This window comes from Myxocyprinus asiaticus, chromosome 31 (genome assembly GCF_019703515.2).
Source record: "Myxocyprinus asiaticus isolate MX2 ecotype Aquarium Trade chromosome 31, UBuf_Myxa_2, whole genome shotgun sequence".
In the NCBI taxonomy this organism is placed as follows: Eukaryota; Metazoa; Chordata; class Actinopteri; order Cypriniformes; family Catostomidae; genus Myxocyprinus; species Myxocyprinus asiaticus.
Window position 1 is genome coordinate 24,608,392 of NC_059374.1, and position 13,326 is coordinate 24,621,717.

At 37.0% G+C, this 13,326-nt stretch overlaps 1 protein-coding gene across 1 annotated transcript; it reads right to left on the reverse strand.

Moving 5' to 3' along the window:
- Nucleotides 1-214: 214 nt before the first annotated feature.
- On the reverse strand, nucleotides 215-9,813 carry abcg4b (ATP-binding cassette, sub-family G (WHITE), member 4b). The gene is made up of 14 exons (XM_051665419.1): nucleotides 9,410-9,813; nucleotides 8,048-8,165; nucleotides 6,416-6,548; nucleotides 6,186-6,236; nucleotides 5,948-6,093; nucleotides 5,419-5,542; nucleotides 5,217-5,331; nucleotides 4,980-5,122; nucleotides 4,497-4,595; nucleotides 3,063-3,231; nucleotides 1,971-2,071; nucleotides 1,663-1,821; nucleotides 1,460-1,578; nucleotides 215-1,372 (listed from the first exon to the last, which is right to left on the reverse strand). Exons 1-14 carry the CDS (start codon nucleotides 9,639-9,641, stop codon nucleotides 1,147-1,149), a joined length of 1,935 nt encoding a protein of 644 aa, XP_051521379.1. The 5' UTR covers nucleotides 9,642-9,813; the 3' UTR covers nucleotides 215-1,146.
- Nucleotides 9,814-13,326: the final 3,513 nt, after the last annotated feature.

The window sequence follows — 13,326 nt, forward strand, 5'->3', positions numbered from 1 at the left end:
TTGCAGATAACCGATAGTTCTAAAAAGCAACTATCAGCACCGATTAATCGGTAGAACCGATATATTAGTCTACCTCTAGTTCTGTCAAGCAGCTTTAAAGTTGACAAACTGTAGAACCAAATGCTACACAAGATACAATATAATATATAATGCAACTGTTTTCTACACAGAAAAGTGTATTGTAATTACAAAAAACTGTATTGCTGATGGGTCTCAGAATTTTATTTCTAAATACATTTAGTAAATTTGGCATTTTGACATATACATAGTATGAAAGTTTGTTGGTCTAAAAAAAATGATAACTTTGTTTTAATACAAAGACTGTAGCACCAGGTAGTTACATACAATCTCTAGTTTAAAAGAAAGAAAAGAAAGAAATCTATAATGAAGTGCATGAAACAACAACAAAAAAAATCTACTACACAAAATTATTGATACAATGGTATTTAATTGAAACACAGGCACTGTGGTATCTTTACAGCCTTCTGATTTGAATTAAAACCCTTTCGCCATTCAGTTATGCCCTATCAGGAGACTTGTGCAATGATACAGAATGTAAACATCCTTTAAAGGTGGTGCTCACCTCAGGCTAAATTTGCTAATGACTACATTTAAGTCAACTCGAAATATAAAACTTTATTCTTATCAGTGTTATTATATAATAAAATCGAATGTGACTTTATCAGCTTTGAGTAAAACATTTACATCAATGTTAGTGATCTTAAAGCCAGAGTTAGAACCGCCACAATAAATTGGGAAAGTTTAGCAAATTACCATTTCCTTATTTAAATGCCGTAGCGAGTGCCGCATTTGAATGTACCATTGCAACCCTGCATGACTTTTTAAACACCTTGTAGTGCAACAATGTAACACTGAAAAACATGATATTTTTTATGTAGGAGCTTGCTACAGGGGTATCTTTTTTTCTAAATTCTGTAGACATTTTACAATGTCAGACTCAGCCAGAGAATTTTAGTTCCCTGTGTTCAAATGAAAGAAAGCACACCACAATGATCAAAAAATACATTTGAACTTCCTGAGCAGACAGTGATACCTTTGGAAAATGGTTTACTGTGTAGTCCGAAAGTAGGCCACAGGAGCTGAAGACCATGCAAGGTCATTGCAAGGTCACGTCTTGAACAAATATTATCGCTCAGACTTTATTTTGTACCGAAGAACTAAGTATGTGGCAAGTCGGAAGATGAGAAAGAAAATCCCCAGGACAATGAAATCCATGTATATCTTGGCATCTTCAACATCCAACAACTGCAGTACTTCTTCAGGTCTCTGGAACTTGCAAACCCTCCCTGGACATTCCAGCTCAGTTCGGTTCATGCCATAAATGGACAAAATCACACCCTCAAACCCATACCTAGCATAAATACAATAAACAAAACATGAAAATGGAGATTCACTCAAATTAAAGCATGCGCAACTCTTTCAGAAATTAGAAGCTTACCGGACATAGGACACATAAGAACTCCATTGTAGGTAATCTGGAATGGTGTCAAAGTTCACAAAGAAGCCTGAGAAGAGTAGGACTGGAATAGCTGTGACTGGACCAACAAAAGTAGCCACCTGTAAAGAAGATGCACAATATGTATGAAATATTTCAGGGTAAAATATGAAAATGGGAAGGAATCCCAATTGCATTTACAGAACCTGAAGGGACGTGGAGGCAGCACCGACTAGAAGCCCAAGAGACTGGGCCACTAAAGCTGTGCAGATCGACAAGGCCAAAAAAAGCAAGTAGCGGCTTGCTTCTGGAGGCTGCTCAGTCATCCAGTACACAATACTGCAGTACATGATGGGACAAATGACCTGAGGAAGAGTGGACAAACCATGACAGACCCATACGAGTCCCTGGTTACCTTTGTCTACAGTTCATTTATATATAACCTTCTGATGCTGTCTGCCTCAACTCATATCAGAAACCGTAGAGAGTCACTAAAGCTTAGGCAGGAACCCACCTGGAATGGAATGTCAGCCATTGTCTTAGCCAGATAGTAAGCCTTCAGGCTATACCAGTAGTTTAGATGTTCTCTCAGAAATACAGCCATTTCCAGAGGAACTGAAAGCAAGACAAAATCAAAAAACACTTCCCCTTAAAGTAGGACATGACTTGTTTCGATTTGATAAACTGTGTGGCATGGCTAACCCTAACCCTTTAGATGCATCCCAATTTGCATACTTACGCACTATTCTGCATCATTTTGTTGTGTAATTAATGTGTAGTGCACTCACACAGAAAATGAATGTGGAAAGTTAGTGGCTTGTCTTGAAGGGGCGGGTTTACCTGGCCACGATGCTAGTCTGACAAAACTGGTGAAACATGCCCTGAAAATGTGAGTTGAATGTTTTACCATCATCCCACGCTAGGGCTGGGCAATAAAATCATATAGATATTTTTCAAGAAAAATAAAATAAAAAATTCTTGATATTGATGATAGATTTTTGAGTAATTTTTTAAAATATTTAGCCTAAGTTCTACATCTAGACAATCAGATCAGGTGCGTGCCACTAAAAATGCAAGTAGTTTGGTAAAGTTATACACAAAACTAGCTAACTGAATCACTGTCATGAAATTAGCCAGTTTAGAAGTATTAGCATGCTAGCAGCTACCTAGCCATGCTGTCATGCAAACAAGTAATGAGGCTAGGTAGCCGCTAGCTATCTAACTATCCAGCTAATATGATATTGTTGGGTACCAAACAAGACAGCACTGACAATGCAATACAGCTATCAACTGAACACAACACTTGGACATCAACACCATTGCTGTTTATGTGTGTACTCTTTAGTTAAGTGTTTAGTTAAATGAAAGTTTTTTGATATATAAGTATTGGACTGAGGTTGGCTAATGTGCAATAGCTAGTGGCAACACATTACCTGTTTCGAAACGTCACATCCGTCAGCTGAAAAATGGAGAATGCTTCTGTGTTGTACAAAACTGTTAGTGTTCCATTTGAGATGATACTACACTTTGAAAATGAACACTGAGCGCATAGTGTGAGTGCATAGTGCATCATTTGGGACACAGCTTATGTTCTTCTCTAACTTACATGTGAGAACTGTAGGCATCAGGGCTCCAAACATGAGAAAGAGCATTGAGAAGAAGAGGAAACCAGTGTTGTTGAAGACTTTGCTGGCATCGTTGCCAATGTTGAGGTATAGCAGTCCAATCAACACTCCAATAGAGATGTGTGACATTAGCCGCAGATGTGTCAAAACCTGGTGCAAAAACAAGAACGATTTCAAACACCCTTATTAACCTAGTAAACTACTGCTTTAAAGGGGTCATGACATACTCTTTGGCTTTGGCCTAAGCACCTTCTTTAAACTTCAACGTAAATGCCTACTGTTCTGATTGGCTAACATCATGCAGCCCCTCGAATACAGCCCTATTTGAAACTCAGTCAGAAGAGAAATAACAAGTTCCACAACATTATAAAACAAAATTTCAGGGTTTACACATAACGCATATCCAACACATTGCACCCAAATATTTCAAACTGTTCACTCAAGCACAGCAGCACCTTAAACTATCAAACAGCCTTGACATTTGAAATATTCATGAATGAAACTGTTTACTTAGAGTTTTGTGATTGAGTCCAATGGTGTTTTTAACTGCCCCATCCTTCAATAACAGTTCCTTTGCAAAACGTGAATCGTATGACTGGTTCACAAGCAATCCCCGTTGATATGTGCCAAAAAAACCCCGCACATTCATAGTCCATAGCACAACGAAACAAGATGCTCGCACATACAGTATACTCCTACACTGAGGCGCACATCACCGGAAACGCATCAAAACGGTCAAAGACGTCCATCTAGTGCATGTTTACATTCACCAACAATTAAAAATAGCACAGATGTGCGCAAGAACACATCCAGGATGTGTTTGTGCTCAAAACAACAAGATGCAGCACAGCTGAATTAAACAGAATGAGGTCTCCTTTTCAGAGTTGTAACTTGACACCGCGTCTTTTAAAAGCGTCACGAGATACATGAGAATGGTCAAAGACATCTGTCTAGTGCATGTTTATATACAAAAATAATTGTAAAAAATCCAGATGGGTCCCCTTTGGTGTCCAGGAATAGTTAGTAGGCCACACTAGGCCTGTCTGTCCTGTTCTCTCTCTGTTTACAAACTGAGCACCAGTGGGCGGGGCCAAGGGTGCGATTATTTAAAGTAGGCGTTATGTTGTTGCTGTAGAAGCAGTCATGAATTAATGAGCCCCCTAGTGATGTAGGGAAGTCACGAAGTAAAGAACAAGGCGTTTTTGCAGCTTAGTTTCAATAAATGCTTTTATTACATTGGGGATTAGGTTTTAAGTTCTGAAATGTTCAGTATTTTTATAATAGAATTACCTTTTATATGTCAAAATATCAAAGAAAATTGTATTCCTCATGACATGGCCCCTTTAATGTTGTCCTAAACACAAAGGGTGAAGGAAAGTATGAAGTATCAAGGACATAAATACAACAGCAAGTACCTGGTCTCTGCATATTGTAATAAGTGTTCTCTTGAAGAGAATGCAGAACTGGGTCAGAGAGCTTGTTGCAAATGAATGGCTCTCAACATGTCCTGAGTCCTGAGCAAAATGCAAGGAAGTAAGAATTTGAAATAATAAATTAAATCAATATAAAAGATTACGTTATGTAGCATAAACCACCTGCCCCAGACAGCTTTTACTACCTAAAGCATGTGTCAGTGACAGTGCATCTACTCTTGTGCCAAGTACTGGCTTGCAATAATATTGTACATAAATCATGTCTTTGGCAGTCATCTGCCATCAAAACATTAATTAAATAGACAGCTACATCATATCAGACAAGTATAGTATTTTCTTGTGCAGAAAATATGCTTTTTGACCACAACGGTTTTCAGGTTTGTCTAACAAACATCCTGACCACAATGTATGCAAGTAAATGTAACAGATGTTATCCACCAGCAGTCTGAAACCAGTATCACTCACTTTGACACATTTTTCAGCACAGGGGTTTAAGGTGGTTTTGTCGGTACAGTTGTTCTTCTCCTCCAGGGCACACATGCCACCCTGGATGGCCTCAAACAACACTGGGTTCAAATCCCCATACTCTCCTGATGCTACTTCAATGACTGAACACAAAACAGAGGGGAAAACCTTAGCATTATGTATGTGTGTGTAGTATATGTATACAACATGGGTACTTCAGTATTTAGGTCAGCTTACTGAAATCTGCAGGGTTGTGGTATGTGGGACAGTGAAGACCCAGTCCTCTCAAGTAAGGAATGAGGTATGGGACACTTCCTTTGTATATGCACTGGCCTTGACTCAAAATATAAAGCTGTGAATGAGAGGAACCAAAGAGTCACATAAAGATTCCCAACAGCTAAAGATTCAGAATTCCAGAAAGATTTGCAGACGCATGTACCTTATCAAACATCTCAAAGAGTTTGGCACTGGGCTGGTGGATGGTGCAAATAATGGTTCGGCCCCCTTGTGCCAGAGACTTCATCAGTGACACGACCTGGAAACAGGATACACTGTCCAAACCACTAAACACAAAAAGCAGCAATTCATCATGTCAAATACAGCCATGCCATACTGCAGCTTTATAGGTACAGTTCATCTAAAAATGAAAATCATGCCATCATTTACTCACTCTCATGTTGTTCCAAACCAAAAAGGGAAAGTTTCAGTCACCATTCACTTTCATTGCATCATTTTCCATACAATGAAAGTCAATGGTGACTGTGGCTAATGGAAAAGATAGTCATACTGGTTTGGAACAACATGAGGGTGAGTAAGTAGACAGAATTTTCATTTTGGGGTTAAGTAATGTTTGAGAGTATTTAAATAGAAGCCTATTATAATTTAATGGTCTTTCACTGTTGCTAACATATAAATAATTCCATTAGGTTTTATTTGTTTCTAAGGATAAAAAAAGATCAAATCTTTACCTAGTGGGTTCATCAAAGAACATAACTGGGGGGTTGTTTACTAGCTCAAGGGCAATAGCCAACCTCTTACACTGCCCTCCAGAGAGAGAGATAGTGTGAGTGTGGACACACTCGTGTAGTCCCAGGGCTGTAAGAATTTCTTTTATCTATGCACCCACAAACACACAGGAAGGAGATAAAGTTCCAGTAGGAAAATGTATTTGTGACAATTATGAATGAGGTTATGAGCTGTACTTACCAGCTCTTTTTTCAGCTCTGTGCTCTCATTGAGCTTCAAGTTGGCTGACACCTTAGAAAACAGTGGACAAATCTATGAGTTGCTATTTGAGTTCAATAGGTTCTCTCTTAGGAATGAAATTTTTTTCTGCATGTGACTGTTCTTAGCACAGTCTGATACAAAAAGGAGTATTAGCATCAAACCAACAGTAGGGGGCATCTTTTAACACATAGTTCACCATGTACACTCACCATCATGGCTTCTTGGACGGTCAGGTGGGGAAGCAATTTGTCCTCTTGCATTATGTAACAGGACATTTTACGAAAGGTTCGGAGGTCTCTGAGCTTTCCATTTACCAGGATCTCCCCAGTCATTCCTGTTTCCCTTTAATAAATATGACATAAAGCTTATAAATCTCAGGGCGTTATCCATAATAAAACGTTTTGCTAACAAAATTCCAGTAACATGAGAAAATATCATCATATGATGATCACCGGGTCCTGACGGAATCTGCATATGTCCATCGTTCACAAAAGTTCTACACATCCCCCACCCCTGTCATGTCTGTTTATTAAATATTTTGAATAACTTATACTAATAAGCATATACTACTCTCAGCTCCATTTTACACATTTTTCTATGTTTAAATCCCTTCGCACAGAATTCTGTAGATTTTCTCTCAAAATCAGTGCAGAAAATTCATCAGGTAGATATTGCTGTGAATTCGGTGACAGTAAGTTGAAAATTCTTCTGATGAAATCAGTCTGTGTTGAGTAAAATTAGAAGTACTTCCCACAGTGGCCAATGCTGGAAGTGTTGTTTAACGCATTACACGTGAGGACCAGTTTCCGGGTGAAATGTCCACAGAGTGGCACCAAAAGGGAGTGGTAAATCAAGTTGTATTTTTTAATTATGCAAAACAGTCAACAGGAAAGCATATTTTTTTAAAGGGATAGTTCACCCAAAAATGAAAATTCTCTCATCATTTACTCACTTTCATGCCATCCCAGATATGTATGACTTTCTTTCTTCTGCTGAACACAAACTAAGATTTTTAGAAGAATATCTCAGCTCTGCAGGTCCATACAATGCAAGTGAGTGGTGGCTAGAACATTTTAAGCTCCAAAAATCACATAAAGGCACCATAAAAGTAATCCATACAACTGCAGTGTTTAAATCCATGTCTTCTGAAGCGATGCAATAACTTTGGATGAGAAACAGATCAATATTTCAATCCTTTTTTTTTTTACTATCTCCAGTTTCACTTTCAGAATGTGAAAGTCAAAGTGGAGATTTATAGTAAAAAAGGACTTCAGTACTGATCTGTTTCTCACCCACACCTATCATATCGCTTCTGAAGACATGGATTTAACCACTAAAGTCATATGGATTACCTTTATGCTGCATTTATGTGATTTTTTTAGTTTGAAAGATATCGTCACCATTCACTTTCATTGTATAGGTCTACAGAGCTGAGATATTCTTCTAAAAATCTTTGTTTGTGTTCAGCAGAAAAATGAAATTCATACACATCTGGGATGGCATGAAAGTGAGTAAATGATGAGAGAATTTTAATTTTTGGGTGAACTATCCCTTTCACTCTACCCCTAACCCAAACCCTATCAGTGGAGGAAAAGTGTAATTACAGAGCAAAAATGCAACCTCGAAATCGCACTCAACATGATTACTTCCTGTTTCCATGCCGTCCACATTAGTGCCACGGGAAAACGTAAATACATTTTAATTGATGCAAAATGTCTGATGAGAAATGGTGCTTGTCAGTAAATCAGCAGAATGGGGCTGATATCAGGGAACTGGAACATTCAGTAGCAACATGTCGATATATCCCATGTGATAATGTTGTGCACCCACTATACCCTCACCTGTATCCTGCCAAGATGTTCATCAAAGTGGACTTGCCAGCCCCAGAGGGGCCCATAATCCCAATAAGTTCCCTACTGCAGAACTTCCCCGATAGACATTTGAGCAAGGCCTTGTAACCTGCAAAGACACAAAATATATGCTTGCCGTCATACTGTTCTCATTTGGAGCACATGGTCCGCTTCCAGTTAATCCCTTCAAATGAGATGTATGGTATAATCTATGAACCCCATGACTGTACTACATATTTTCTCCAAAGCTAAGAAATGTGAGAAAGAGAATGATAAAGGTGATGAGAGAATTAGGCTCCAAAACCTTTAAGTACAGTGGCTAATTAAACCACTCTGCTCAAGTCTGCTCATTGACCTTTCTATGAGTCCACTCAACAGATAGCTTTCAACTACAGTGAAAGACCATAAGGTCTCATGTAAAAAAAATAAAAAATAAAAGGCATTTTGAGGAGTCATTGAAAGAAAAAAATACAATCCCAGGATTGTCAAAGACTGACTTATTTCAAAGATCCTAAGGACCCTAATTAGCAGCTTATTAGCCCAAGTGCTACAGTCATATTACAGGGAAGTCATGTACTGCTAGGTTAGCTCCTTTGCTCTTGGACTTTATTCCCATGTATTTCCACTGAACATTTAGAGCAGTCTTATGATGACTACCATTTTATCATCATTGGTGGCCCAGTTACTTCTGGCGAGACTAGAAGTGTCACAAGTGCTTATCACATTTATATTAAGTGCATATAAAGTGATCCTTAAAGGGATAGCTAAATTAAAAATACAATTTCTGCCATCATTTACTCACCCCGTGTTGTGCCAAATCAGTATATCTGACTTTCTTTCTTCTCTGGACTAAAAAGAGAGAATGTTAGGGCCTGACAGCCTCAGTTACTATTCACTTTTAATGCATCTTTTTATTCCATACACTTAAAGTGAATGGTGATTAAGGCTGCCAATCCCTTACATTCTGCTTAACATCTTTTATGTTCTACAGAAGAAAGTCATACGAGTTTGGAACAATATGAGGGTGAGTAAATGCTGACCGAATTTTTATTTTTTGGGTGAACTTTCTTTAAAAATGAGGGTCTATCTATTGCTCCATTGTTTAGGAAATTTACTGTAAAGATAGTGGAAGTCTTTAGGTGTAAATGTCTTATGATGATGACAATGTAGTATAATGAAGACATTCTGTCCTGGGAGTAAAGAGAAAAATCCCCAAGGTCTCATTTATAATTAAGATGGCTCATAACTACAAAAAGTCATGCAGTGTTTAGTACCAAAGAGAAGTTTGGTAGTTTGCACAATACTGTATGTGTGGTTACATTGATCCAAATGTGTAATAAATGACCTTCTGACCTTTTCTCTTCCACCATGGTCCTTCCCTAATGGTGTAGGAGAGGTCTCTGAACTCCAGGCTCACAGCAGTGCGCTTGGGAAGATGAGAGAAGCGCTGTGCCTCTGTGATGTGGTTCTCCACCTTCTTCAGATGGGTTAGCAATGGAGCTTCCTGTGGCTGTGTTGCTCCATTGCACAGGCTGTCCTCCATATTAAGACAAACTGTCCCAGGATCAGACGTCTTATCTGCCATACCAAAGCTCTAAAGGGATAAAACATGTACACTGTTCAAAACTAAAAGATTCTCAGATGCCACACTGGCAGAACCCACTGGAAGACCTCTTGATACCATTTCAGTTTCTAAAAACACTGAGAAAAAAAAAAAATGATTTTGTGGTCAAGTAAATATAGCAGTAAAGATTAAGTACTTTCTACACTGAGTAAGTTTAAGCATGAACTTGAAAATATTAAGTACATTTTACATTTGTACTCCATTCAAGCATGTAAAAATGAATGCATTAGTTTATAAGTACTGTAAATATTATGTATGATTGTTTGTTACCTTTACAATACGTCATCATGTATCAATCCTAAAGTAGAAAACCTTGACATATTTATTCACTAATTTGAGTAAATTTCACTGGAAAATATAATATAATTTTACTTCACTTTTTAAAGCTGATGTTCCCAGCATTCACCAGGCTTGAATAATTAATGAGCTTGCATGGTTTAACTGTTAACAAGTTTATTAACACCATTTTTATTGTTGATTTTGTTATGTTTTAGTAACTTTTTTTTTTTTTTTTTTGTGAAATTTGAAGCGTTCATGATCAAAAAATTATCTGTTGATTGTTACTTTCATCGTGTTTTGGGCACCAAGTTTTGAGGTCTGCGTCCACAGATCTGTATTTTGTTTCCATTGATAGTAATGCAAGGTGATGTTGTCTAGTAGATTACATAGCATGCAATGAGCTTCACTGTGGAAGGCAGTCATGTGTCAATATGTCATGTGGTACATGATTAAACGTGTGTTTATAAGGAACATTCAGAATGTGAAATGTTCATATCAAATTTTTATTTCACTATGTTTATTTAAGTACCATGTACATCAGATTTGTAAGTAAATGTTATTATAGTAACTGAAATGTTTAAGTTATATTTACTCAATTTAATCAATATTATGTCATGAAGTAGATTTTACTTAATTTTATACCATTAAACTTTTCATAGAAAAACTGTTTGCAAAAACAAATAAATAAATAAACTTAAATATAAATTAAGTAAATCTTACTAGTCAGTTTTTCAGTGTACTCTTAGTTCCTGCAAGAACTCTAAAGGCTGTCAATGGCTCCTTCAGTAAACCCATCATAAGGGAAAGGTTTTGAGGGAATTGAAACAAATATCGAAGTTCCTTGAGTATTTGAGGCTCCTTTATAGGATGCCAAGAGGTTGGCCAGAGGGTTCCACCAGTGTGGCATCTGAGGAACCCCAAATGGTGCCTCAAGTATCTTTAAATATAAATGATCTCATTTAATACATCCTCTATTTTGTGGTGATTTGTTAAACTTGAGGGCTAAATAAGGACACTTTTGCACCCTGGTCATTGAATAATTGTTCAGTTGTTCAAGGCTGTAGCAAAAGAAACGTACAGTACATCCTGATCCACATTCATTGCGATAAACAACATGGTTACATTTTCACAATTAACGTCACAGTTGCTTCTGGTGATCAAAGTATGGCAGTTCTAGACAGAACTGAAGTATATGAGTCATACAGTGTATCACCGTGCATTCAAAATGAGAAATCTTCAAGGAGACTGTCTTCCTATACATTACCCTTGAAACGCAAACTACCCCTATGCTCATTCAGGAAAGACCACTACCTAGTCAAATTGATCTTTTTTAGGATTTGGAGCTCTTGTATAAGGCTGGGATTTGGTTTCCTCGTAGAAGCTGCATTGTTCTGACACATTGAATTGACTGGCTACATGCAAGTCCCAGGAGTCACAGTGAAAGAGGCAAAAGGAAGAGCGAAATCAAGAGAGCAAACGTGAATAGCCAGGTCAGAGACAGACATCATTAACTCAGTCCCACAGAGAACACTAGCTAGGAGGGGATCACTCTACCATTCACATGAGACTTAGTAAATTGTGCCTTGTGGAGACAGCCTGAACAATGGAAATCTTGTTGGAATGTATTGTAACCAGTGAAACATAATCAGAATTTTTAAAAGACGTACTGGTAGAACAAATTACCGCCACTCCTGTGACTTTTACACCTTTTGGTGAGGTACTGTATTTGTTCATGTTTGAATGTAGACTTCTTCCATGTAAAACATACACATTCAGAACAAACCATATCCAGATTGTGTTAGATACATACAGTATGAGGAATTTACTCAAATAATTTTCTATCATTGAAAAAATATCTACCATACTGAGTATTCTCTCATTTGGGGAACTGATCTGATTATTAATGACACTATTTTATTGTAATCAAAAAAGTTTAACAAGCTTACATGCATGGAGATTTGGCTTTGTGGTCTTTATGTTGTGTATGTAGGCTAATCCACAAGTATTGGTGGTTTTATCTCTGTTTCCCTGTATAAAAAAAACTAAACAAAAAAAAACATGTACATACATACTACATGCATACCTCGAAAAGAAATGTATATATTCATAATTTTTTGCATATTTTATTACATGTATATTTATACTTTTTTATATTTTATATATTGTTATATTTATACATATTTTATATACTATATATTTAACTTTTGCTGTTATTAATTGAGACTTAATTGTCATCTTAATTGCCAAATAGTTATAAAGTAACTAATAGCCTATATACACAAACAGTATATATATATATATATATATATATATATATATATATCACAACATAGTCAAATATGATACAGTATATAATAGGGTTTATAGGATAATACAGTATGTAATTGACATTATTAAACATGTATTTTGAAGTTATGTTGCTTAAATGACCTGGTCTGACTGAACTACTGCCCTGACCTAATGAAAATTGTAATACTTAGAATTTGTAAATAAATCACTTACCCAGACTCGCTCTCAAGAGGAAATGTATTTGTTTAATGGCTTTAAATATTGCAATGTATTATTCTCTTCACACTAGTTCGGTCAGATGATGCCGGTGCAAAAGCTCAACTGTACTGTCCAGCGCCACTGTAAATCCTAGAACTGAATGGAAAAAACCGAGTCCAGAAAACGAATGATTCGTGGCGAGGTGTGTGACAAAAAACCTGGGACGGATAAGGAGCTGATGTTCAATGCACTCGGGCTGGATGCACACCTGCACTCTCTGCTGTTACGTTACTTTGCGTGACAAGAAAAACAACAAAGTTGCTAAACCAATTTACTCTTTTGACGCATTTTGATAAGTGGTGTGGGATAGTATGATCTCTTATTCAAATTTGTTAAGGCTAGGCCTATATGAATAGGTGTTTCTTCAACTTCGGCACATTCATGCCCCAAGTTGTTGATTTTTATTCAAACGAACAGATTTTAACATTAAAATTTACTTTTTACCATGCCTTATTTATTTGTTGAATCTTTTCAAATGCTGTTTATGTAGCCTAGATTTCATTGTTTTAGCATTGTCCCAGACCTTGACTTTCAATACTAAAGCTACACTATGTAACTTTTTTTTTTGTTAAAAAAATAACAAAATGTTATTAATGAGAGAAAGTGCAACATAAATCCATCTTCCAAACCATGTCTTTACTTTACCCAAATACACTTTGAAAAACCTGTAACAATGATTTATATTTTAGAGCTGTTGGGACAGATTTCGCGGGAAATTGCATACATGCGTCATATCCGTACACAGAGAAAATAAGCTCCAGCTACTGTAGTGCATGTATGGTGTGGGAGTAGCTGAAGCTGAAAGTTTGTTGTCACAACG

What these genes read in the sequence shown, in the direction of transcription:
- abcg4b (XM_051665419.1), bottom strand. Translation starts at nt 9,641, where the DNA reads ATGGCAGATAAGACGTCTGATCCTGGGACAGTTTGTCTTAATATGGAG. An exon ending in TGGCTGACATTCCATTCCAG is followed by an intron (nt 1,822 to 1,970) that starts GTGGGTTCCTGC and finishes ACTCTTCCTCAG; the next exon opens with GTCATTTGTCCCATCATGTA. An exon ending in TCTTATGTGTCCTATGTCCG is followed by an intron (nt 1,373 to 1,459) that starts GTAAGCTTCTAA and finishes TATTTATGCTAG; the next exon opens with GTATGGGTTTGAGGGTGTGA.